The sequence below is a fragment of the Eumetopias jubatus genome, unplaced genomic scaffold (assembly GCF_037043125.1).
Source record: "Eumetopias jubatus isolate StellerSeaLion01/CBP00866 unplaced genomic scaffold, mEumJub1_p1.0 scaffold_7, whole genome shotgun sequence".
Lineage (NCBI taxonomy): Eukaryota > Metazoa > Chordata > Mammalia > Carnivora > Otariidae > Eumetopias > Eumetopias jubatus.
Genome location: NW_028274813.1, coordinates 115,237,560 through 115,264,134, shown reverse-complemented (window position 1 = coordinate 115,264,134; position 26,575 = coordinate 115,237,560). Strand labels below are relative to the sequence as shown.

The following is a 26,575-nucleotide window of genomic DNA, read 5'->3' as shown; positions in this document are numbered from 1 at the left end:
TGTCTTATCACCCACAGTCGGTGGTAAAGGAGGCATTGGTAAGGGTGGTGATTTGTGGACAAGGCTGACTCATCCCTTCTTACCTACCCAGCCTGGGCCAGGCCCCCCTGAAGGCATATTCTGCTGAGTGGTCAGGCCCTGGCTCCTTGGGTCTGTGTTTGGGGCGGCAGCCCAGGGCTCTTTCCAAGGTCGGTGTCCCCAGCACCTGCCCAACCAAACCGAAAATCCCGGTAACATTCTCAACATTGTCTCCTTTCTAAAGATGGGGGTGGGGGTGGCTGATAGGGAAACTGAAGCTCAGAGACTTGGAGGGTGGATTAACAACGCACTCAACCACTAAAGGGCAGGGGCCAGACAAAACAAAAATGGGTACCTCAACCCGGGTTTTCAGACTCCCACATTGCCTTTGTAATCCTGTCTTTCAGTTGAAGCATAGTCTTTCAGCCTGAAGCCTCCATCTCCCCGGGGGGGCTTCCTGCCCCGGAGAGTGTGTAATCTGGAGACTTAGGAGCCAGTGCCTATGAGATTTCAGGCTCTTCTCCCTTGGCTAGTTACCTGCTCACCCCATCTCTATCTCCCACACCCCCCAACACACAGCTGTCTGCCCCCAGACAGTGAGCTCCTTGAGGGTGGGCTGTGGATTGGGGCCCCAGGCAGCCAGGGTTTGATGAATGATAGCGATGTCCTGGGCCTGGGTGAGCCCCTCAAGTATGGTTTGCTGGTGGGGGGGGCGGGTTGGAGAGTCTAGCCGCTCTGCGCCCGGCTCGGCATGGGGCCGGGGTGGTGGGCAACAGCCCTCGGGTTCCTGCCCTGTCCTTGCCCACACCTTCAGTGCGCTTCAGGTTCCCGAAGTTTCTGGTCTCTGGGCGTGGCCCAGCGAGGGCTTTGGAAGGGGACAAGTGGAGGCGGGCAGCAGGGTGGCGGGTGTCAGGCAGGGCTGCACAAGGGAGCCCTGCGACTCCACTTCCTGTGGGCGAGGGCCCTGGTGCCTGCCCCGGGGGAACTTGCACAAACCTTCCTGCGCAGGCCCCAGGCTGCCTTCCCGCTTGGCCTGTGCACCAGCCTGCCTCTCCCGCTGGCTGCAGCCTCCCACCCCGGGCTGGTATCCGTGCTCTCAGTGCTGCAGCCTGCCTGTGTCTCCATCAGCACAGGGCTGGCGAGGGGCCGGCTGGACACCAGGGCCCGCCCTCCCATCACTGGAAGGCCACTGCTCCTTCCTCATTTTGCTGCTGATTCTAGCCCCAAACAAAACAGGTTGAGCCCTTTTCCTCCCTCCGGCAGCTCCTCTTTGGCTTGCAGCCGCCTTCTGAGGCGCTGCAGACGGCGCCGGCCGGGGAGGGGGGGCCTGGGCCAGCACTGTCAGGCCTGGGACGGTGCGCCTGGCTCCTGGCCCTTGTTCAGCCCTGCCTGTGGCAGTAGAGCAAGCTTTGCCATCGCATTCGCCTGAGGATGCTGCCCCAGCTTCAGTTCAGAGATGCCTTTTGGGTGAGTGAAGACGGTGGGGCACTGAACAAGCAGAACGGGCTCTGGGAGGGCCAGCTGGGCTGAAATTTTCCCGTGGCAGTCAATGGGGATGCGGCTCCAGGAGGGAGGTTTTCTCATGAAAATAGCAGTTGATATTTGGCCTTAATTATGGGGCATAACCTGTGCTTCTGTCCCTTCTGAGTTGGGAGAAGAAGGGGGTCCTTGGTCTGGGGTACTGACTTCTCTGCAAACCTCACTACGGTGGGCAAGGGATATCCTCTCTACTCCCAGGCCTGACTTCTCTGGGGGACCCTCCCCCCACTGCAGGGTCTTTGTAGGAGAATCTAATACGTGGGTGAGAGCTTGAGAAGGCCATGTGAGGTGAAGGGGGGGGTCAAGGGTTTGGGGACCAGACAGACTTGAATTTGGGTCTTGCCTCCTCTACTTAGAGACTGGGCAAGCTGTTTGACCTCTCTGAGCCTCACTTTCCCCAGCTCTACAGTCCAGATCAATACTAATAAGCATCTCAACCGAATGGGAGACTTTAAAAAGGCCGTCTAATGTAATCAAGTCCCCAGCACCTTGCTGGCACACCAAATGACAATTCTTTTCCCCTCACACAACCTCTCTTGCGCACAGACATTCAGGGTCCTCTGAGGAGGCAGCAAGCGGGGCAATTCTTTGCTTCCTTTCTTCAGTTCAGTGCAGGTGTACTTCAAGTCCTTGTCCCCCATGAAATAGGGGCACCCAACAGGCTCGGAAGGTGAAATGGCCTGGCGTGGGCCACACACAGCCTGCAAGCCCATTTGGACCCCAGATCCGCTCAGCTTTTCTTACAACTGTGCCTCTGCCTTTCCCTGTGTCTCAAGCTCTGGCTGTCCCCAGTGGCTTGTGGGGAAAAAGCTGAGACCTCTCTGGTTAGAGCTGGGGAATGAGGCTGTCCTGAGGGTGTCCCGCCCCTCCCCCCCCAGCCCCGCAGAGGACTCCCTGGCCCTTCACTCAGCCAGCTCAGCCTCAGCCAGCAGCCTGGCCCTCCCTGGGCCCTTTCCTGGGGCCTGCGGCCAGAAGGATGAGAGCTAATGAGCCAAGCCTTCCTTCCCTTCCGGGCCGTGCTCTGCTTGGGGCCTGTGGCCAGCATGCAAATGGCCTGCTTCCCGCTTGCCCTGACCACACAGTGGTCAGAGGGCCATCTGGGGAGGGTACCCTGTTCCTCTCTGGGCCTCCATTTCCCCGTCTCTACAAAGAAGAGGTGGGCTCAGGTCAGAGATGCCAATGGAGGCAGACCTGACTCAGCCCAACCCAAGCACCAGGCTGGCAGCTGGGCCCTCACAAAGGGGCGGTGGTTGCAGTGGGGGGGATGGGGCAGTGAGTCATCACCTCAGCTCTGACTGAGAGTGAGAAGTGGGGGAGGGGCACCTGGGTGGCTCAGATGGTTAAGCGTCTGCCTTCGGCTCAGGTCATGATCCCAGGGCCCTGGGATCGAGCCCCGCATCGGGCTCCTTGCTCAGCGGGAAGCCTGCTTCTCCCTCTCCTTCTACTGCTCCCTCTGCTTCTGCTCTCTTGCTCTCTCTGTCAAATAAATAAATAAATAAAATCTTTAAAAAAAAAAGAAGTGGGGGAAAGAGGTAGGGCCTGGGAATCCAGGGTGCTCAGTAGCCCAGGGCAGACCGTTTTAGGACATCTGTCCCAGCCCAGGGCCCCTGGCCCCACCTTCCCGAGGGCAGAGCTCTGGCAAGGAGCAGCCCCCATGGCAGGATCTGGGCAGTGGGGGATGGTACGGGGGGGGGCAGGGTGTGGCAGGGAAGGCAGCAGCAGGAAGAAAGGAGCCCACCTGTGGCAGCTTTCTAAGGGACATGCAGCCATGCTCTGGGCTTGTCCCACCTCTGAGCCACTGCAGGCTTCATGAGCTCCAGGTGCCTCCTCCCCTCCCCTGCTGGCTCCCTGGGCTGTAGTGAGGATCTAGCCTAGGGGCGGCCAGAGACAGATGGGGAGAGAAGTGGCCAGTGGGAGCCTCTCACCCTGAGCCTGGGCAATGCCCCAGAAGGTCACTGTCAGCATCACTGCCCCCAGGGCTCTGAATTCGAACCCCTCTGATGCTCAGCCCAGCCCAGCCCATGAGGACAGCTAACACTGAGTACTAAAGATGAGTCAGGCACTGTTCTCAGGACTGTTTATCTATTCATTCATTTAAACTGATGAGGTAGATGAGATCATCCCTATTATTCAGAGGAGGTAGTTGAGGCACAGAGAACTTAAGTAGCTTGCCCAAGGTCACCCAGTGGGGATTAAACCCTGACAGCCTAGCTCCAGTGTCCAGGCTCTCACCCAAGGTGCTTTAACACCCTCTATCAGCACAGCAGGTCACTGGATCTTTGGGCCACATCAGCAAAATGGAGGGGAAATTTCTGTCCTTCCTACCTCCCAGAGAAGTAAGAAGAATAGATGAGGCTGATAGAAGTGTTTGGAAGCTCAATTTATAGACAAATCTATAACACAAAAGACACAGTGATCTAACTGCTGTGTAGGAGGGACAGAGCCCAGCCTGCCCCTCCCCCTGCCCACCCCCCACCATAGCACAAGGCATTAAACCCCGTAGCCTCACAGTTTGGGAAAATGAATAGTCTTACGTAGTGGAAGGGGGCCCATGAGCTAGAAGGATCACGTCTAATACCATAACACTCAACCCTCCCAAGCGCAGGTGAAAGCTAGCCCTATTCCTGGGGTTCACAGTGAGAGAGGGAAACAAAAGTGGTTTCTGAGGCACTAAGAGCTTATGTTAAAGCTCATATACTTTACTCATATGAGCTGCCCCATCATTTTTCAGTTAGGGCCCATGAACTCTAAGTTTACCCACAATTTTAACAAGCTTAGTCATGTGGTCTTTTAATTTATAGATGCAGCCTTTAGTAGGGGTCTACGTGGAACCTGACATACGTTGGTGACTGATAAATATTGGTGGGCCTGAACTGTTTCACAGGGAGCTGGTAGCCTGATAGCAGGGAGGAGACCAAAAAACTCTAAAAAGCAGACATAATGGCTCAGAGGTGGTGGGAACACTCAGCATGGGAACTGGCTACTTCTGTCCCTTGGTAGGCCTGTATTTGTCATTTCATCCACGTGGCCACCTGGTATTTATTTATAGCCTGCATTTTCCTGTGGCAAAACATTGAGATGCAGGCCACTGTGGAGTGAGGCAGGGGTGGACTAGCCACAGGGGAGGGATAATTTGATTTCTGTTATACAGATGGTCGAGAGCATTGCAGCTTTGCAGGAAGTTAGTGGCTGGGCCTCAGAGCGGGGACAGTCAGTGAGACAAAGCTGGGGGTGAGAATACCAGGTACCTGAGCTGAGAGGGCTTTAGATCTCGTAAAACCTGCCTCAGCAGTGAATCAGAGGGGCACAGAAGCCCAGGGTAGGGTCCTGTCCCACCCCCCTCCCAATCTCGCCTTGCCAGTGGCTCTGCTGCCAGTAGGCAGCCAAACCCTGTTGCAGAAAACAGCGGTCTGCATCCTCAACACAGTGTTCAGTGTTTGTGGAATAAATGTATGTACAAGAATGCCTCCATGGTCCCTTCCTGAACCCATTTTCTCCTTCGTTTCACTTTAGTTATATTCTACAAATATTTGCCAGGCAGTATTCTCTGCTAGGCGATCTCAGCTGGACCCCTAGCCTCACCCCCACATCCAGTCAGGTGAAGGAGACTGTCTTGCCCTCAAGGATGTCACTGTCCGGCACTGAAGACGGAGCTTCCCTACTAACTCGGCAAGGCACAGGGAGGGGCAGGGCTAGGAGCTGTGCCTTCTCACCCTCCTCCCACTCCCTCCCAGACCTGTGCAAAGAAGCCACTGGGTGTTGTTTTAAGAGGGAAAACCTAGTTCTGGACCAGGTTTTATTGAGATCCACATCCTATCACTTTTGGGGTTGTTAAAGGCAAAGTAAGGGCTTGAGGAGGCTGGGCCACGTACTACAGGGACATCTACCCCCTGCTTTGGGCAGGAAATACCAAGGCGGTGGAGGAAGTAAGCCCAAATTTTTCCCTCTGACTTGTAGCCACATCGCTCCCCTTTGAGGCTAGGCTCCAGCCTCATCTGGAAACCAGCCAGCTGGGAGGAGCTGAGCTCCCCAACACACAGAGGACAGAGGAAGACGCCACTTTCCGGGTGGGGGGATCACTCACCAGGGACACCCAGGGGGCTAAGGATGGGCTCACCTCTCCCCCATGTGCCGGCTCCGCTGCTTTTGCCCCTTCCCGTCCCAGTTCTGAGACTCCGAGGTTCCCCATTTAGGAGAGAGGCCCCACTTTGGGTCCTCTACCCCAGTAGCTGCCAATCATGGCCCTGGGGCCTCACAGAAAATCAGGAGAGGCTCATGTTCCCTGGGCACCGATTCTGTTCTGAGCACTTTAAGCTATGTATATACCTTCTAATCTAAGTATAAGATCCTAAAAGGAAAATAGAGAAAACCAGGAAAAAAGCACCCTTCGTCTCATCACACAAAGACAACTGGTAATATTTTGCTGTGCTTCCCTAAGATTATTTTTACGTAGGTGCAAGCATATTGTGTACACAGTGTTGTATTCTCCCCTTTCTTTTTCTTGCATTTTAAAATTGATTTCTAATTGTGGTAAAGTATACCTCACATGAAATTCACCATCCTAATGTTTAAGTATCCCGTTCAGTGGGGTTAAGTGTACTCACATTGTTGTGGATACCCTTTCCCTCTGCTTTTCAGCATAATTCCATTTTGAACATGTGTGGGTGTGGGTGTGATTTCCTCGTTTCAAAACACCATTGTTAATGGCTACACAGTCCAGCTTGTGGGTTTGGTAGACATATGATTCATTTATCCAATCCCCTATTGTTGGACGTTTAGGTTGCTGCTGCCAGTTATTCGTTCTTCTGGGCAGAGAGGCAATGGGTAGATCCCTGTGTATCAGAATTTTTCACTTGAGGATTATTTCCTTGGGTGGATTCCTGGAAGAGGAGACATTCCTGGGTGAGAGAATGGGGCCACGTTTCTAGCTGGGCAGGAGGCTTTTGATGCAGGAAGGAGGGACCAGAGTGGCCTAGATGGGGCTGGGAGGGCCAGGACTGGAGGGGCTCTGCTGGGAACTGAAGCTGTTCAGACTTTGGGGGAGAACTTGCAGCAGGGCAGGCCCCGATGGCCTTGAAGATCAAGGAGGCCTGTGGCTGAGGAGTGGGTCTTCCCGAGCAACAGGGGCTCGTTCGTAGACAGTGCAGGAGATGGGAGAGGGAGGCCCTAGCTGTCCTGCCTTCCTGCTACCAACTGGCTCCTCCGTGCCTCCCTGGCCGTGGCCCTTTGAAGGAATGAGGACAGACTCTTTCTCTGTCAATGTCCTCCTACCTCCTGAATGAAGGCATGGGCAGGCCTACTCCAAGGTCTCATGTCCAGGGCAGGGCAGGGACACCCAACCAGGTCTGTGGGCCGCCGACTTACTCTGCCCCTGAAATCAAAGAGATAGGCTAGTTGATTCTTGTTTGAGTAATAATTCGTGTAGGACAAACGGGGGGGGGGGCCCCCTACGTGTTAGCATTGATTTCTGTGGCTTTGGAAGTAAGCTTATTTTTCTATTTCTCCCTTAATTTTCCATAAGTGAACACAGATTATGTATGTCATTTTTTTTTATTTTTTTGAGAGAGAGAGAGAAAAAAAAGTGCTGGGGAGCACAGGCGCATGAGCATGGGAGGGGGGAGGGCAGAGGGAGAGGGAGAGAAAGAATCTTAAGCAGGCTCCCCGCCCAGTGTGGAGGCAGACACGGGGCTCCATCTCACGACCGTGAGATCATGACCTGAGCCGAAATCAAGAGTCAGACGCTTAACCAACTGAGCCACCCAAGTGCCCCCTATTTGTGTCATTTAAAAGGAAAATCTTTAAAAACAAAACCAGGCAATTCTTGTTTTCAAGCCTAAGATGTTTTTAGGCGACATGTGTGTTTTGATAGCCTTATGTCTTCCACGCTTTTGTGCACACTTTGTGGTACATGGTCGCCCAGGGGCTGGGAAGGTGGTCAGCTGTGTGAGGTTTGTGGTTGTGCTCGTTGGTAGGCAAGGATTTGGGAGACGGCAGGAGGGCAGATGGACTCCAGGGGAAGGAATGGCAAGGGCAAAGGTGTGCCAGTGGGGAAGTTGGGCACAATGGGTTTGGAAGGCAGTTTTCTGGCCCAAAGGGGTGTGCAGGGCGCCCGGTAGGGAGGTAAGCCCCAGCCGGATTGTGAAAGGTCCTGACCGTCCTGAAGTTGTGGCAGAGACACTTTCTTCTGCTCTCTGCACGCTCTCCAGCGGCGGATGTTCCTCTCATGCAAAGGAGCCTGGAGGCCGCAGGCCATGGGCGGGATGCCCTTCTTCCTCACCCAGAGTCTAGCTGATGCCATAAACCACACAATGAAGGGTGTGGAAACTGAAACTGCCTGGGCTTCCAGCAAGAGTGGCCCCCTGTTCCCCAAGGGCTGCCCACGCCGGGGCCTTGCCCTGGACCTGCTCCAGCGGGGTCTCCCTCCAGGCTCAGGAGCCAAATGCTTCCTTGAAGCCTCACCCGACCTCCACCTTCACTTGCCGGGCCTTGGAAAATCATTTCCCCTCTCTGAACTTCAGTGTCCTCATCCGCAGGACAACAGAGTGATGCTCACCTAAGACAAAGGCTTTGGAGATGGGGATGCTAAGGGCAGTACTAAGGGGACCGCCTCCCATGGCTCACCATAGGGAGTTAGCAGAGCAGAAGCAGGTTCGAAGGGACCCAGATGTACGATTGCATGTGCGCCTCCAGGGTGAGCCGCATATGAGCACCCTCCGATTCCCAGAATGCCTTCCCAACTTTGTTCCCATTGCCTATTAAATTCTGCCATCAGAGAGTCATCCCCATGGCTTCAAGTGACAAGATGCATTTAATTCCAACAATAGCCCTGTGAACGAACGTGATATTCTTACTCCCTTTTTGCAGCTGTGTGAGGTTTGTGGTTGTGCTCGATGCCTGCAATGGTCACCTGGAGGACTTACTGGCCGCAGCGGCCTGGGTCAAGAGAGTCACTCGCACCTTCAATTTTATTCTTAGCGGAAAACAAGATCCGCTTCTCAATGGCCCTCTTTGCACTCCAATTCCCGCAGAAGTGGGAGACGGCAGGAGGGCAGATGGACTCCAGGGGAAGGAATGGCAAGGGCAAAGGTGTGCCAGTGGGGAAAACTCATAGAGGGGGTGTGGGTCTGGGGATGCCACCGAGGTGGACTTTGGGGTTACTGGGCTAGGCTGGGCTGCTACCTTCCCGGGCCTGGGTCAGAGAGCCCCTGGGGGTTAGCGGGAGGTGTGTGGTTTGCGAAGATCTGGTGCCCTGAGCAATGGGTGAGAAGGTAGGCGAATGACAGCCCCTTCCGCTGGTGTTGACAGTACCCACTATTGGGCAATAGGAAGAGCCAGCTGGTACTGCAGAGATTACAGCCAGCACAGGGAAGGGGCGGCCAGATGGGCTTAGGGCTTCCCAGCAGCAGAAATGGGAAAACAGAAGCTGAGCCCTACTGGGGAGGAAAGGAGGGGTGAGGGCTGAGGCAGGAGAGTGCCTGATATGTTCAAGGGACAAGAAGGTCTGTGTGGCTGGGACCAAGGGACCGAGGTGGGGGTACTTGGAGATAAGATCGGAAATGTAACAGGGAGCCAAATCTTATGCAACCGTAGTTCTCCAAGGTCCCAATGCCCAGAGCACATCCAAGGCCAGTTAGATCTGAATTTCAGGGTGGGAGGCTGGGCATCACTATTTTCCGGGGTTCTTGAGTGTGTCCACAGTGCGGCGGAAGCACTGGTGCCCATCATATGGTGAAGCTGGACGCACTGCCGACAATGAGCGCAGTGCGGCTCGTCCCATTGATGAGACCTCGTTCGACTCACTTGGGAATGAGTAGAGGGTAGAGGTTTGTGTTTGTTTGTTTTTAACCTTATAATCTTGTACGATTACCTCTTTTTCTTGTGTTAAATAAACGTAACATAAAACTTACCACTTTAACCATTTTGAAATGCGTGATTCAGCGGCATTAAGTACATTCCCAATGTCGCACAACCATCGCTACTATTTCCAGAACTTTTTGTCATCCCTATAGCAGAAACTCCGTACCCATTAAACACTAACTCCTCACCTCCCTCCTCTCATCTCCTACTTCTATTCTACTTTCCATGAATCTGCCTATGCTAGCAACCTCATAGAAGTGGAATCCTACAATATTTGTTCTTTTGTGTCTGGCTTCGATTCTACTTCATTCACAGTGTGGCCCTGGTGAGTCCCTCCATTCTCTGAGCCTCTGGCCCCTTGTCTGTATTAAATGGATGTTTGTGGTTAGAAGATAGACATGTGGCAACATGCACGTTAATGGCCTCGTAGGGGCAAGGGGCCCCATGTGCAGACCCCCTGCAAGTGCAGGGGCCCAGCTTGCACCCAGAGCCCAGGGTCAGCTCTGAGACCCGGAACCTGCCAAGGCCGGCAGAGGAGGCCAAAGGGCTTTCTCCAGAGGCAGCAAGGGTCTGTCCCTGCTTTCAGGAAAGGGTGTGGCAATGGGAATGGGGCATCTCTGCAGCTCCAGGGCTCCATCTCTGTCTCTTGAGCAAGTCTCAAGCCCAAGGGAGGAGCAGTTCACAGCCACAAAGAAAGACGCCCCACGTCAGTCCTGTGAGGGCACATGGTCCAATTGTTCTTCCCATTTTACAAATTCAAAAAAAATTGAGTCTGAGGGATTGGAAGCAACCAGTCCAAATAAGAGTTACAGCCCAGATTCAAACCTAGCTCTCCTTTTTTATTTCCTTGCTTTGACTTAATACGTACTCATCACAGTGAGCACCATTTTCCAGGAACTCATTCAGTGTCAGGTGCCCGTTGCTGGGCTCCTCCATGTACAAGTCCATTTAGTCCTCAGAGCCCAGCGGTGGGCCATAGGTTCACATTCATTTTACAGAGGAGGGACTCTTGCTCGGGAGGTTAAGTGACTCGCCCACGGTTGCACTGACTGTGCCCATGCAACTGGCCAGGACTAGAAACCAATGCCTGAGCTCTTGCCACATTCTGCTACCTGGACTTCCTGCTGGGGTGGCATTCCGTGGGGCCCTCCCCTGGCAGGTGTAGGCAGTGTGGGAGCGGTGACACTTGGGGAACAGGATGTGCAGGGACAGTAGGTGGACCTTTGGTGCCAGCCTCTAGTCTCTGTCTGGTCACCCACAAGCTGAAGACTGTGTGGCAAGGAGCCCCGTATGGCCGGCCACAGGCAGGGGCTGGACAGTGCCTGTCCTTGGTCAAGGGGTTAGTCTCCTCCAGGGCTGAGGATCCGGGGTGGCTCCGCTCCCTCCTTTCCTCCGCCTCCCACTGCTTCCCTCACCCACCCTTTCCCACTGGCGTCTGCTTCCTGTTCTACCCAGGGCTAGATCAAGGGAGACCCTGCTGCCAGATCAGCTTGGTGGGGGTGGTGGAGAGGAACCATGTGACCCGAGCAGGTCATGCACCTTGCTGAGTCTCAGGTGCTCATCTGTAACGTGGGGCAGTAATTATGGCACAGTCCTGACATTCCAGGGGGTTCTGAGGATTAGAGGTAACAAACTATTTAGAGCCCTGGCCTCTAAATACTGCACCCCACCCAGCTCCCTTTCCCTGAACTTGGAACCTGAAAGGGAACCCTGGTTCCCTTGACCTCCTGGGAAGGCCCCACACCTGCTCCTGAGGCTCTCCTGAGGCTCTCCTGTGGCCAGCCTCGGGCGACCTCTTCAGACACCTGCTCCAGCACCCCTGAGGTCTCACCAGGACCACTCCGAGGGGTCTCCTGAACCTCAGGGGCTCATTCCCACCTGCAGGCCTCTGCCTGGACTGGTGTTCACTCCCTGTTCCTTCCCTGCTCTACTTTTTCTACACATTTTGGTTTCATAAAGCAGGAGGAAGAAGGGGGCATCGGGGTTGAGCTGGGCCTTTAAGACTAGAGAGAGTGCAGGGGAAGTGGGCAGGGTTTCACAGCCTGGGGGAGGAGGGTGCAATAGGAGACCTTTCTTTCCTGCTAATCCGAGGAGCTCTATCTAAAAGAGCAAAACTTTCAAACCAGACTGATTGTGGTTGAAAGGCAGGCCCACCCACACAATTGCTGATTGGGCCTGGACAAGTTACATAACCTCCCTCATCCTTGCTTTCCTCCAACAATAGCGCCCCCTCCCAGTAGGTCCTCTTCTGGTGCCAGCGTTGCCCCCCACACCTGGTGATGGGGGATTCCTGGGAGGCTCTGAGAGTTCCCAGGGCTTTGACAGGTCCCTGGAAGGCTCAGGGCGACCGCTGGCCGTAGGTGGAGGGGCCTGGCCATCTCAGGGGCCCAGCCAGCCAGGCTGCTCTGCTGCTTGACTGCTTGGGTGGGGGGGCCCTGAAGGCCCCGGGGAGGCTGGGGCTCAGTGGAGAGATGGAATCCTCTGGAAACTCATTTCTAATCTCAAGCTCCTATCAGCCCAGCTGAACCCAGATTCACGCATCGAACTGCATTCAATGTGCTTTTTTTCTTTAAAAAGAAAAGCCCAGTCTTTGCCTTCTTGGCTCTCTCCCTCTAGAACCTACCCTGAGCCATCTTAGAAAAGTTGCAAATCACCCCACAGTTATCTGCTTATGCATGGACCCCTCCAATCCTTGGGTCAGCTCACAGTCCCTGCGGAATCCCTGACCTGTGAGGGGCGCTCTCCACCTGCTGAGGCAGCTGGCCCCGTGCAGCCATATCTGGGGCCACCTGGGTTGGTCTTGGGAAGCCCTTGCTTGTGCTGATCTGGAGTTGGCCTCGCTCCCTCTACCCCCGCGAGTCCTGGCTTAGGGCCTCTGGGGACACCAACCACAGACACTCCCTCTGCTCCTGATGGTCCCACAAAGGCCTGCAGGCCTCAGCAATTTCTCAAGCACCTGGGCTTGGGACCCTCTCTTCACCCACCTGCCCCTGGATACTCTAGGGAAGCAACTAGCTTGTTTATAGAAGTCTCTGGTCATCCATCTATCCATCCACCATCCGAGCCACACCTGGGTTTTTGGTCCTTTGCCTTCCTCAATTTGCCAACTAAGAATGGTAGAGATAAGCCTCACTGTGGGGTAGTAGCTGTAGGGCAGTGGAAAGAGCCTGGCTGCCACTCATGGACTGATCCACCCTGAGCCTCAGTTTCCTTACCTGTACAATGGGGACAATAATACTGCTTTAAGAAGTAGAGGGGATGAGTCTGTCTGGCTTATGTAAAGGTGTTGGGTAATGAGTCACTGAAACACAAGCCAATGATCTGGTCCCCTTCACGGGACATCTCCAGAGCCAGCAGTCGTAAAACCACATCCTCTCAAGGGCCTCCCTGAGACATTTATTTGGCGCTCGTCCAATGTGTTTGCACTGCAGATGCTGGGCTCTGGGACCCAGCAGGGAAACAGACCCACTTCCCGCCTTGAGGGAGCTGCTTTCTGGAGAGTTCAGTTTCCTGATAATATTCACCCTTTGGTTTCTCAGTCCATGGAATACAAGCAACAGTAACCTGCTGCCAGGAAGCGGGTCACGGGAGGCACGCTGGCTGCAGAGGTCCCTTCTGTGAAACTGGGATCGAGTGGCCCTGAACGCCTGCTCGGACTGCTGCCCAGGGCTTCTGGGGCGTCTGGGTGAGATGAGTGAGTCTAGTCTCCTGTTCTGTCCCCTCTCCCACTGATAAAAGGTGATTTTTTTTTCCTAAGGCTAAAGAAAGAATGAAGGGCCCATCAACCCAAGAGTGTGTCAGACATTAGAAAGGCTTTCAACAAAAATGGTTTGTTTTTACATTTTACAACATGGTTTTTGAGCCTGGTAGGGTGCAAGCTGGCAACTGAATTTTTCTTTCTTCCACCTTCTAAAGCCACTGTTAGGTCTCCCCTCCCCATGCCTGGGCCTTTGTGTTAGAGCTTTTTCTAGTCCTTTTCTAGTCTCGTTATAACTCATCCAGTTCAACCTCCTATCAGAATTTCTCTCTTGTTCAGTTGAACACTCCCAATCTCCTGACTCCACATGGGAAGCCTATGATGGGGAAAGGATGGGGTCCGTTTCTTCACTTGCCATGTTCTCCCCATAACCCCTTCTTATGGTGTCTCCTCAGACCGGGTGGGGTGCGGGGTCAGTGATTCTAAAGGGGTGAAAGGTCTTATTTCCCTGGAGCTCTGGGAGCTGCTGCTGGTGCAGCAGGGGGCAGAGGCCCACGGGGTAGCTCTTTCTCTCCTGGGTTCTCGGCTGACCCCATCCCCCCGAGAATGCCCCTGCTCTGCTCCCTGCAGCTGTCTGCTTCTGAGCCCTCGGCGCCACGTGGTCCCATGTGGGGGCTCCTCCCTCCCTGTCAGGTAGTTCTCGTGAGCAGCAAGTCACAGGGCAGCTCTTCCCAGCTACCTTCCACAGCCCTTCACTTGGTCCCCAGGAAGAATGTCTGCTGATTCCCGGGCACGCCAACCCCTCTCACGCCTCTGCCTGGTGGGGCTGGTGGCAGGCAGGCCAGGACAGAGCAGGGCCTGGGGAGTACCCCTTGCTGCACAGCCACTGAGCTTGGGGGGTTGCAGAGAGGCACGAGACTGGGACGAAGAGCTAAGCTCTTGGCCTGCGAGAGCTGGGTTCATATCCCACCTGTGCCCTGGGCACGTTAGGTGACCTCCCTGCGTTCCATTTTCCTCACCTGTAAAATGGGGGTAAATAATCCTTAGCCTCATACCGGACTCCGGGCATGCTGTGATCTCTGTTCACCATTCTCAGCTGTGCACATCATTTCATTGCTCCTCAGGTGGTGGGAACTGTTGGGCCCATTTTACTGGCAGAGGGAGAATGACCAGGGGTGTGAACCCACAGCTAGTCTGCTAGAGTCTGCACAGTCTCTGAGACTCGGCCTGGGCACCGTCCCGACTTGGCAGTCACAGTCTGCCCCGAGGGGGCTGTGCCCTAGAGGAGCGGGTTGTCAGGGCCAGGGAAGAGGTTGGCCTCTGCCCCCACTTCCTTGATGAAAAAACCAAGTCCCACGAAGAGAAATGCCATGCTCAGGCCCCGTGGCCTAGTCCCTGCAGCCACCAAGAGTGATATGGGTAGGAAAAGGGAGCAGTGGTGGCAGCTACAAAGGCTGTTTTTCTATCCACCCATTGGGGGCACGGCAGGGCCAGGGCCAGGGCACAGGCCTGGGCGATGGCTGCCACATAGACCTGTGTAGAGAAGGAAGCAGCTGGGCTGTCCCAGGGCAGCCCAGGGCACCTGGGCCTTCCCCACACTGCCTGAAGGCTGAGGCAGGAGTATGCTTTTACCGCTCAGAGCTTTCCCGAGCATTTCCTTCTAGAGCCTCAGGAGACATCCTGCTGTCCTGATCCTGGGGAAAGGGAGCACCAGGGTGAGGCCTGGGCTCCCACATCTGGCTTGAGCAGGACTCCCAAAGGAGGGGACTGTAGCTTCTCAGCACCTGGCACCCTCCCCCGGGGTGGATTGTTCTGGGTGCCGCCGGGCATAGGCCCGGCTTCTGGCTGCCCACTGCTTCCCAGTGTGCACATCTGAGGAGCCAGCATGGCCCCTCTCCAGGGAAGAGTTCCTCTGACCCAGCCTGGGCACAGAGCTGGTCTCTGTGAATCCATGGTAACTGGATGATAGCCCAAAATACAGCTTTGATCTAAGCTGGAAAAAATTTGAGTAATCATTTTCAAACATAATTTTTTAAAATTATTTTTTGATGTTTCAAAATAAAAAACAGTGCTGGTTATCTCTTGAATCACTGATGTAGGTATGTGGGCTGGGGGACAGGCAGACCTGGGCTCATAGCCCAGATTCTGACCTTTACCACTTGAGAGATCTTGGGTAGTCACTTCCCCCCTTTGGGTCTCCTCGTCCCTGCCCTTAGGTCTGTGGGTGAGAGGCATTTTTAATAAGAAAACTGCTGTGATGGGGCACCTGGGGGGCTCAGTTGGTTAAGCGTCTGCCTTTGGCACAGGTGTGCGCGCCTCCTGGAAGTCGCTCTCAAGGCCCACCTGATCTCAGGGTCCTGGGATCGAGCTCTGCATCGGGCTCCCCAGATGGCAAGGAGTTTGCTTCTCCCTCTCCCTCTGCCCCACCCCCGTTGTGTGCCCTCTCTCTCTCTCTCAAATAAATAAATAAATAAAATCTTAAAAAAAAAAAAGAAAACTGCTGTGATGTTCCCAGTGTGTGGCCAGTAGACCCCATAATTTCACTAAGATCAAGGCCATGGGTGGGTTTCAGGCAACAGAGGCTGTGGGTAGACAGAGGAGGGGTGAGGCCCTGCCTGGTAGCTTCTGCATTGTGGAAATGTGAGTCAGTAAAGGAGGGGGACTGGCAGCGAGTGCTTTGGCACTTAGAGGGTGGAGCTGGGTGGGTGCTGGGAAGGAAGGTCAGGGTCCCCTAACCTGCCCCCCAGCAGGGGTGATATGCGGGCTGGGCCTTGGACTGTGAACTTACAGAACTGATTGATTATTTTTATTTTATTTTTTTTAAGATTTTTTTTTTTTATTCATGAGAGACAGAGAGAGAGAGAGAGAGAGAGAGAGGCAGAGGGAGAAGCAGGCTCCCAAGGAGCAGGGAGCCCGATGCGGGACTCGATCCCAGGACTCTGGGACCATGACCTGAGCCGAAGGCAGAAGCTTAACCATCTGAGCCACCCAGGCGCCCAGAACTGATTGATTATTTAATTGAATGATTGGATCATTTATTTCCTGAACAGCAGCCTGAACAGACTCTGCCCAGCTCTGGGTAATGAGTCAGAACCCATTCCCTGGAGGAGGAGGTGGTGGGGTAGGGGGAGGAGGAGGGTGCAGGCTGGAGGAGGGGTGCAGCGCTGGGAGGGAGCAGCCCCCAGGGAGCCAGGCACTTCCTCAGAACAGTCTCATGGCTTGTGACCATGGCTCACTTGGCCACAGTGGTTGCTGACGCCACTGCGGCTCTGAGCAAAGACTGAACACCATTCTTGAGCCTGCGGCACTTTGGGATCTTGAGCTCCTGGGGACACAGCCTGCAGGGCCCCTCGCTACCTTCTGCCTCCTACAGAATGGCCAACGTAGGTTTGGTTTTGCTTGTCTTTCCAGTCTGGGCGTCTCAGTAAGGATGGAGGGGCTCCCCTGGAGAGCTGGGGCCAGGTGGGGGCCTAGGAGGGGAGAGCAGAGCTGCAGGGGTGGGCTACGCCGGCTCTCCCAGAGGCTCCAGGGAGCAGTGACAGGTCCCCTGCAAGCCCACATGCTTGTCCTGCCTCTGCCCGTGTTTCCTGAAGTAGGTCCTTCCTTTCTCTGTGCCTCAGCTTCCCTGAAGACTGAGGGGCACTGGACAAGATGCTTCCTAGTTTGCTGGTCTGTGAAACTGGGCCCTGAACGCTGGTGTCCAGCTCAGGGTGCCTCCCTTGTGGGCAGAGGGCAGGAGGCTGAGGCTCCGGATTCGTCTCCCATCCCAGCTGTCACGACCTTCTGCCAGGGGGCTTTGGAGGGAGGGCTGGGGCTGAGAGGCGGAAAGCCCTGGTCTGCTGGCTGGTTAGTGGGCGAATGGCTGCTCACAAAAGCCACAGAAATGCAAGCCTGGCCCAACCACACCAGCCCAGACGTAGGGGCTGATGCCTGACCCCAGACAGGCTGGCAGGGGTTCTGGGGACGACTTCCTTCTGCTGGGGCCTTGAATAGCCAGCCAGGGCCCACACACACTGCTTGACACCCTGTGGGCAGCTGAGCCTGGGCCTCAGGAATTTCTTGGGATGCTTATGGAGGAGGGCATAAGCTTGGAGTCCTAGGAATCCTGTAGGGCCTGGAGATTTCACTATTTTGAGTTTGCTGAGGGAGGGCTGGGTCTGGTACAGGGCCAGGTGAGGCCATTTGTGGAATCTCTGCCCTTCCTACCATGTCTGATTCTACTTAGACCTTGAAGAACAACACCTTCTCTCCTAGAACCTGGCTCAAATGCCTCTTCCTGTGGGAAGCTCTCCTGGATTTAGACTCCTCTCCTGCCTTTCCCTACATACCCATACACAGCATTTGAGGAGAAGCATGGGATGGGGAAAGGTGCACCACCAGCTCTTGACCCTAAGATGGGCTTGACTTGCCTCCCCCAAGTTGTGGCCCCACTGATTCACTGAGGTCTGAGATGGGGTTGTGGTATGTGTCCTCAGGAAAGCAGGGACCCTTTCTCCAGTCTCCGAGGCTTTGCGGGGTCCATGGGGTTGGAAAAGAAGACAGACTAGGTGCTGAATCTCAGGGCTCGCCTGGCCCAGCATCCCGGGGGGTGGGGGCTGGGGGTCCTTCCACGGGCATGGGTGCGGGAGCCAGGCTTGGGTCAGAGATGCAGGAAGGCCCTGCTGTCAGCATCATGTTTCACCACTTTCTCCATCTCCCTCCCATGCCAGTTAGCCCTGTGTGCAGCCTGGCCCCAACATCCCCTCCCTAGCCCCGGGGGAGACCCTAGGAGGCCCTCCGTCCCCCAGCTCCAGCACCAGCAGCTCAGAATCCCTTCCAGGGCTGAGAAGGGAGAATGCCGTTGGCCAGGAGTGCCAGGATGGACTGAGCAAGTGGCAGGCAGCAGAGGGGCTTGTGTCCGGGAGACTGCTCCCAAATAGCCCTTTCCCCACTGTCCTGCTTAATGGCTGGCCCTAGGGTGCTGGGCATGTGCCAGGGATCCTAGGCGTGTGTTAGGGTGTGCGCGCCTCCTGGAAGTCGCTCTCAAGGCCCACCTGACCCGGTGGGGGCAAGAGGGTCACCTGAGCCCACACACAGAGTGTAGCACAGCAGCTGACACACAGCTGTCAATCAAGAAACACCACTTGGTGCTGTTGTTGCAGGAGGCCATGTGGTGTTGAGGTGGAGAGCATGGACTCGGGCCAGACAGCCTGGGTTCAAGGCCGGTCCTGCGCAGCCAAGCCTCCCCCTCCCTGTGCCTTACTTTGCTCTCTTGGACGATGAAGATAATAGGGTTATTGGGACCATGACAGGAGCAAGCCGAGCTGGGCACCCTGTAAGGCTGTCATCACTGGGCCTTGGAGGTGGCCCTTCCTACGGCCACCTTGTGCTGGAGTTGCTGCGTCCTGGACTGGGTGCTCTCATGGTGCATAGGGCTCCCACACCTGGCGCGTCCACAGACGGGGGCCCCACTGAGTGCCTGTGTGAAGCCGGCTCCTGAAGCCCGAGAGCCTGTCCCTGAGTGGGGCCTGGAGGCAGACAGGCAGGTCAGGCCCCAGCGGCTGGAGAGAGACTTTCCCTGGAGGTGGCAGTGGGGTCCTTGCCCCACCCACCCTCACACGCCCCTCTGTCCCGTGTTCCAGTGCAGGGACTTCACGGCCCACACAGGCTATGAGGTGCTGCTGCAGAGGCTGCTGGACGGCAGGAAGATGTGCAAGGACGTGGAGGAGCTGCTGAGGCAGAGGTGAGCCAGACCCGGGAGGGCGCCAGGAGGGGGAGTGGGCTGTGGAAGCAGCAGGACCCCCCACTCAGCCAAGCTGCTGTTGGGATACCCCCTGCTCTGAAGATTCGGGAGGGTGACTTCCCTGCTTTTCCCAGCCAGGGCCTCCCCACAGTGGGACAAGAATCTGATGTCCCCTCAAATGTGCAGGTATTTGGCCAACATTTATTTCAAAGAAGGGTTGGGGGCTTAATTTTCTCAAGGAGGAGGCTGCAGGGCCTGCTGGCCCCCAGAGGCTGAGTGGGTGGACCCTCAGTTTGCAGCACAGACATCCAAGGGGCCCGCAGCCAGCGGAAGTGGGGACACAGGGCCCGCACTTTGTTCCTGCAGGGCCCAAGCAGAGGAGCGCTATGGCAAGGAGCTGGTGCAGATCGCCCGGAAGGCAGGTGGCCAGACAGAGATCAAGTAAGAGGTCCCGTGCCCTGGGCTCCCTCCTCCTTCATCAGATGCTTTCTGGGCCTGTCAACAGGGTTTAGGACTTCCTGGCATGGGGTGGAGCGGGGAGGGCCAGGAAGGGTCTGGATGGCTGCAGGGTGGAGATTCCTGGAGGAAAACTCTCTTGGGGACGGGGCATTCTGGGTGAGGTCAGGTTCTGGGGGGGGGGGGGAGGAAACCCTGCTGTCTGAGCGCCAAGAAGGCTCTGGGCAGGGGACAGAGGACATCTGTCCTCAGGTGTCTGTAGCACGGCCAGCAGCACCTGGGCAGCCTCTGCCCACGTCCTGAGAGCCAGGTGACAGGCCCACCCCTGGTGGCCCACTCCCCGTGCAGCCTTGGCTTAGCCTGGGCCTCAAGGAGAGAGGTGTGACCAGGGACAGCGGAGGGAGGGGCCATGCCCGGGCTCTGGTGCCATGTCCTTACCCATCAGCTGCGTGATCATCAGCTGGGTCAGGCTGCTCCCTGACGTTCTCCCTGCCTCCATTTCCTCGACAGAGAGCGGAACGATAACACAACCTTCCTCAAAGGGTTGACTGAGTCCAGAGGCTCAGCTCAGGCCTGGCTTGGAGGGGAGGCAATGGGGGTCATTGCTGCTGTGAAGCAGGGGTCTTCTGCAGCCCTGAGGCCTGGTTCCCTGTGTGTAGACTCGGGGGTGGGGCAGCAGACAGGGAGAGCATGACGATGTGAGGGCAGCTGAAGAACTTTCTAACAGTGGCATAGAGGGGCTGCCTTGGGAAGGCGTGGACTCTGCCCCCCCTCTCCCCTGGGCCAGGACCTCCTACCCAGGAGCCCCTACCTGTGGAGCCTGCAGCTGCCATAGCAACCCTGAGCTAACCCTAAGAAGGTCAAGAAGTGGTGTGGGCCAGGGCAGATTCATGCTCAAGGCCCAAAGGTCTGTGCATGGGCCCAGAAAGCATGAACACAGCCCTGGAAGTAAGAATGCATGAGCTCCAGTCCCCGCCTGGCCTTTGTGAACCGTGTGAGTGGGGACAGGTTGAGTCGAGTTCTCATCTGCCCACTCCAGTGGGCTGTGGTACAGATAAACAGGGCGGGGCTGGGGTTGGATGCAGGCTTGATGCAGAGGAGGGCTCAGGACGTGGTAAGGAATGAATGAAAGTCTGATGGAACCCTTCTCTGTCTTCCCTGGGGAAGAGGGATTGAGGGAGTATGACCCAGGAGGCATCCCTGCCTGCCTGTTGGCCACCCAAGCCAGATGGAAAATGAGAACCTTCCCAGAAAGAGAGGTGACCTCCTGGCGGGGGTGGGGGGGGAGAGGGTGCTCCAGGCTGGGCCATGACAGGAACCCGGGCTGGAGGCAAGCTGTGTGAGGCACACTTACACTCAGAATCCTGTGAGTCACTAGGCACTTAAATAGGGAAGGAGAAGCCACTGGCAGAGAGAACATAGTAGAAGGGGATCCTGGTGGGCAGCGGGGAAGGTGGGGATGGACACAGCATCTTGCCCCACTGCAGGACTAGAAAGTGGCCGGGGCAATGCTATGGGCGGTCCTGATCCCCTGCATGGCTATAAGAGGCCAAGTGGGGCAAGGTCTGCCCTGCCTCCTATACTGAGTGACCGTGGGGTGGTCACTGCCCCTCTGAGTCCTGGGCTGGGCTGTGAAAGGGAGAGTCGCCCCCAGGAGGTGCTCTGGCATCACCATGCCAAGCACAGAGCACCAGGCCAGGGCAATGCTCAATAAACAGTGGGGTTCTTTCCAGTCTTACAGGCACCTGTGTATGTCAGATAAACTGGGCTTGCCCTACTTAGTTTAGGGCTGAGAAGTCTGACCGGGCAACCTAGACCATTTCCTTCAAGGCCCAGCCACTCCCCGGCCCAGAAAGCCGGAGGCCAGTGTCACTGGAAGGACAGCCCTTGTCCAAGGTGGAGCATCAGGGGTAGAGCCCCAGGCCACAGCAAGGAGTAGAGACAGGGTCCGCCTTTCTGCCTACCAAGGAGGAGTCGGAGCCCAGATCGGGAGTGCCAGGCCCATGGCTCAGCCCACCCAGCATGGGGGCCCCACGGCCCAGACGCAGGTTGCCAGAGCAGACAGGGAATGGTGGGTGAGAACCCACTGTCAGGCTGGGGTGGTCAGAGCAGGGTGGCCCGGAGAGGGCGCCTCCTGGGAGAGATGGAGAGGGAGGGGAGATGCCTTCCTGCCGGAGGACTTGCTGGAGGTGGGCAAAGGCAGGGCACATTCAGAGCCAGTGGGCAAGAGGGGCAGGAGTCGAACTCATCCCGGTTCGCCTGCTCTCTGCCTTAGGGTCATGCCCCATGCAGCTTGCAGGTCGGCTGACTGCACACACTAGGCGCTCAGTAAGTGGAACTGTTGAGCCATTCGGCATATGTACTAAGATTAGTGAGACCATGCAGTCATTCCTTTCCTTAACGGTGGGCCAAGCATCAATCATCCGTTCATTTATTTAGCCAGCATTTATGGAGTGCCTATGATGAGCCTGCCATGCCCTAGGCTGAGTCAGGAGGATTCAAAAATTTAAAAAATAACATAAAATGAATGGCCCCACCATCCCAAAGCTAGACTCTAGCACATCGTGGGGAACCTCCCTAATCCTTTGCATCAGAACCCCTCCCTCTAGGGCCTTCTCCTGCCCCACCTCCTCCAGGAAATCCTCCCAAACACTCACCCTTGTGTGACTGTTGGGGTTTTGGATTGGACCAGGTCACCCTGTCCCAGTTCCAACCTAGAGGGCTCCCTGTGGGAAGAGTAAAGGGTGGCCATGGCAGCACAGGTCACTTCCTCATTGTCATGGAGACTTGGAGGTATGCTGGGGTTGGCCCCTGGGAATGCCCTGGCTATTCAGTGTGGGGCTGGCAACGCATCCTCCAGGGCCCATTGCCTGGTGGGGTGAAGCCCCCAGCACCCCCCCATGGCCAACCCCCTCCTAGGTCGCATGAGATGCTTATTCTTAGCTCCTCTGAGGGCAAGCACAGGCTAGACAGAAGCAAATGGGGAGGACAAAGCTGAGGAGTTAAGTGACCTCAGAAGAAGCCCAGTGACAGCAGGAAGGCAGAGTGGGCCGGCCTGCCCGGCCTCTGCTGCCTGAAGATGCAGCATTTCTGCATGATCTTCTGACCTCAGACCAGCCAGAAACCTCGCTCAAGCCTGGAGGCTCAGCCATATATATTGAAGGGAGGTTACTCCCGTCTTCAAATCATTTCCAACATTCGCCTCCTCCACACGCTGCCTCAGCGAACTCCCGCTGGGCTGTGGAATGGAGAATGCACATATGAGACCTGGTCCCTGAACTAGGGGAACCCCACAAGCCCTTTCAATGCACTTTAAAGACCTCATCACACAGGCGAAGGGCTTATCGATACGGTTTAAACTGCACATCCAGCTTGGCAGAAAGTTCACCCCGACTCTCCCTTCCAGCCTCCGGGCCTTTGCTCTGGTTGTTGCTCCCATTTCCCTCCTGCCCGGGCCTACCCATCCTGTCTTGCTCACATTGCCCCAGGTAGGGTGCTGGGGTGCTACAGGGTTCTGGAAATGGAAGGAAATCAAGGCTGGCAGGGCTGGGGCCAACTTCCAGTGAGCCCCCAGGTGGTTACTGCGATTCAGGACACCTCCTCAAGGCATGTGGGTTTGAATCCCCGCCTCACCTGCACTTGTCACAACCTAAAATATTGTGGTTTTCCTGTCAGAGGGGATTTTTTTTTTTTTCCCATGATCTCTCTTCTGAGCTCAGAGAATGAAGACATGCTAAGGATGTTAGAGGGAGCCAGGCAGGCCCTATTCCCATCAGGGGCCCTCTGACACCAGGGCCGTCAGGCCCCGCCCCCAGCCTCCAGCACTGAGGCAAGAAGAGCCTGCTCCTGTCACCTGGGAGGCTGGAGCCTCCTGGCCAGCCGGAGGGCAGGGGTAACGAGGCCCAAGCAGGGACGTGACATGGTGGGGAGAATATGGAAGGAGGTGTTTACACTCGAAATTTTGACTGTGTTTGAGCAGGGCATTTCAGGCTGCATGTCCTGAGAGCCAAGTCAGAAAGGGCAATGGGATGAGTCACACATAAGGACATTGGTGGTGGATAACAGAAGGTAGAGGCCTGCATGAGGCCCCGTCCCTGCCATGCGACACAGACAAAATAGAAGAGAAGCTTGAGCAAGTCCTGACAGCAAGAGGGAGGAACCAGGAAAGAGAAAAGCTATGAGACGCCATCTCTTCTGGGTTGAATGGAGCAGAGAAAGACTTCATATGCTCTGCAAATCCTCAAGATCAGAGTTTAAGGCCATTCTCCAGGGGTGAGTCTTGGCTAACCTACAGTGGGCTGCCTGTGGTTCCAGGAAAAGTGAAGCCCCCCTTCCCCCACACAACCAAGGTTGCCTTCTTGAAAGTCTGGGGCCAAGAAAGAGAGGTGGAGTCCTGGGCCCTGGTCACTTCCTCATTGTTGTGTAAGTGGAGCTCTGGTGGCTGGGCAGGAAGGACTGCAGCCCCGAGGTGAGCAGTGGGGGGGGGGGGACCTGGAGTGGTCACAGCCTACAGTCCTGCCCTCCACGCCCTACCCCAGGTGGAAGGAGCACCTCCACCCATGCAGCCCCAATGGGCAGCAAGCCAATGGGAGCCCAAGGTGAGCATGGGCTTTGTCACCATCAGGACTGACCAGGGTGGGAACAGAGACTGCATGTCACATGGCAGTGCTGTGGACTCAGGCAAGGGCTCCCAGCATCCCAGGGTGGGGTAGGGAGAAGGACCAGCTGTCCCAGGAGGCTGTGGTTCCTGACAGGCACCCCAGGCTGGGAGGGAGGGCCTGAGTCCATGGGCCAAGGAGGGTGCGGCAGGGTAGGTTTGGGATTGAGAAAGGCTTTGGTATTTATCAAGTGTTGATGCTGGGGGGCCGGAGCTGATGATCTGGGGCTAGGGTGGTAGCAGTGAGCGGCGGACAGAGAGGAGACTGAGGAGGTGAAAGAGAAGGCAGCGCAGGGGGAGGCGAGGGCTGAGGCAAGGACAACTCTGGGTTTCTGGTGCACGCAGCCAGGCACAGGTCCTCTTTGCTGAGATGGAAATGGGCTGAGAAGGGAGGTTTGTGGGGGGAGCTGAGTCCAGTTTTGGACACTCTGCATTTGAGGTGTTTGTGAGCTGTGAGATCTAAAAAGAGGTGAAGACCAGGCCGTGGATGTGCAGGCCCTGAGCTCTGGGGCGGGATGTGGTCATGAAGGACTTGGGGCCTGAGGGGGTGCGGGTGAGGCTGGCCGTGGGGGAGAGGGGTCCCACTGAGCCTGGAGGGGCTCTCACCATGAATGGAGAGACTGAGGCAGGACATAAGTGTGTGAGTAAGCAGAGGGGTTGGAGGGAGAGCCACTGGAAGGCGTCAGTTCTGTCACAGAAGAGTCCTGGCCCCTCATGCCCAGGGCAGGCGGGGTCACCCTGGCAATCCCCCCTCTCCTTCCTCTGGTGAGAAGCAGGGTGTTGGCCCTGCGTCTCCCCCACCGTGTGGCCACGGACCAGTTTCTTCACCTCCCTGATGCTCGTTTTTCTCACCTGTAAAATGGGGATCACGATGGGACCCTCCTGGCAGAGCTGCGAGAATCGAGAGAATTAAAGCATTTCGGCCAGCCATTCTCACATTCGAGCAGACGAGCAGACGTCAGCAGGCTGCGGAGGCCTGTTAGAGCGCAGAGCGGTGGGCCGCACCCGCGAGTTCCGGCTTCAGGAGGACTGGGGCCAAGCCTCGGGGTCTGCTTTTCCAACAGGCTCGCAGGCGGCGGTCATGCTGCTGGTCTTCCGACCACACTTCGAGATCTAGTTAGTTTAGGGCCCGGGTCTGCCACGGGCCAGACCCCCGCAGTTCTCTCCTAGGCCTGGATCCCTGTGGGTGCTACCAGGTTGCTGATTTTGGTTGACCTCAGTTTCCCTAACTGTCCAATGAGAAGAGGGAGGCCCCTGGAAAGCCTGCCTTGCAAGGCTTGCGGGGAGACCACAGCCGGAGGGCAGGAGCCCAGAGCTGTCCCCGGCGGACGTCAAGAGGACATATGGCCACCAGGGGGCGGGCGCGCTGCTCAGCGGAGGGGAGCGGAGGGGAGCGGAGGGGAGCGCGGGGCCTGACAGGGGGCGGCGGAGCGTGCGGCCAGCGACCCGGTGCCTGCCTGCTGTCTCTGTGTGATCCCAGCACTCCCCGCCACGCTCTGGCCTCAGTTTCTCTTTCTGCCTCGATTGACTGCGCCACCTCAGGCCTCCTGTTGCAGAGAGAGCCACAAGCCAAGCCTCCTTGGTTAAGGGGCCACCAACGCAGGCAGAGAATGTTACCCCAAAATACCGCCCTAGGGCCAGTCTGCAACCTCTGCGCTCCGTCTCTGGGTGCACTTGGAGACTTCACACCCATGGGCCCTCGCTGGGGCACGATGGGCCCAGGCTCCCCTCACACAGCTGCTGGTGAACACAAGTCTGACTGCTCCATATGCCCGCTCAGGCAATGGGGAGGTGAGAAGGGGTCCGACCTATGGAGCCCCACAGAGAACCTCAAGGGAACCCCCACCTGAATGCAAAACCTGGGGGGTTTCTGATAAGAGGGGGCACCCAGTAAGCTCTCAGGTGGGGCACCTTGGAGGTACAGCTCAGGTCAGGTTCAGGGACCTGGGGGACCCCCTGGGGGGGGGCCAGGACAGGGGTGTGTAGATGTGACTCGGGAGAGGGTTGTGCAACAACAACCAGGTCCTGACGGAGGTACTTTAGACATATTAATTAATTTATTCCTCACAACCATCCTGTTTGTGTTATTATCCTCATTTTACCGAAGGGGTAACCAAGGCACAGAGAGTAAGTCCCTTGCCCGAGGTGAACATAGGCTGTCCGGCTCCAGGGTCGGCTCCGACGCATGTGCGAGTGCAGAGCAGGCGCCCCCGCCCAGGTCCTGTTGCTTCCCCAGGCTGGGATTTCCAGTCACTCTCCTGCTCCACCGGAATCGGGAGCCCACCCCACCGAGAGGCCCCTGTCCCCAAGACCCAGTGACCTGGAGAGAGGCATTTGCCCCTGTTGCTCGTGTTTCTGACCCAAGGGGATGTTTGCCTCATGGCACCCCGTTACCTATCAGGAGACAGGACTGGGTCCTGGGTGGGCTCTGACACCCTTGCTCAGGCACCAACTCCATCTGTGGTTCTGGGGGGCAGTCCCCACAGTAGGGCTGCTGGATAAGCTGTAGGAGGCCCAGTTACATTCAAATTTCAGATAAACGACAAATACTTTTTTTTAAGATGTATGTTCCATATATTACATTATATTCAAAAACTATTTGTTGTTTATCTGAAATTCAAACGTAACT

General features: G+C 56.3%; 1 protein-coding gene across 5 annotated transcripts in view; it reads left to right on the top strand.

Moving 5' to 3' along the window:
* Positions 1 to 999: 999 nt before the first annotated feature.
* PSTPIP1 (proline-serine-threonine phosphatase interacting protein 1) overlaps positions 1,000 to 26,575 on the top strand; it is a 44,423-nt gene continuing 18,847 nt past the window's right edge. For 2 of the 5 annotated variants that reach the window (XM_028092658.2, XM_028092657.2), the window contains exons 1-3: positions 1,000 to 1,485; positions 18,733 to 18,833; positions 19,200 to 19,274. In XM_028092658.2, the coding sequence (XP_027948459.1) occupies positions 1,450 to 1,485; positions 18,733 to 18,833; positions 19,200 to 19,274 (212 nt within the window). In that variant the 5' untranslated portion in view covers positions 1,000 to 1,449. Of the gene's footprint in view, positions 1,486 to 18,732; positions 18,834 to 19,199; positions 19,275 to 25,387; positions 25,738 to 26,575 lie in introns of those variants that run through there. The other 3 variants (XM_028092656.2, XM_028092655.2, XM_028092659.2) reach the window with 2 other exon arrangements.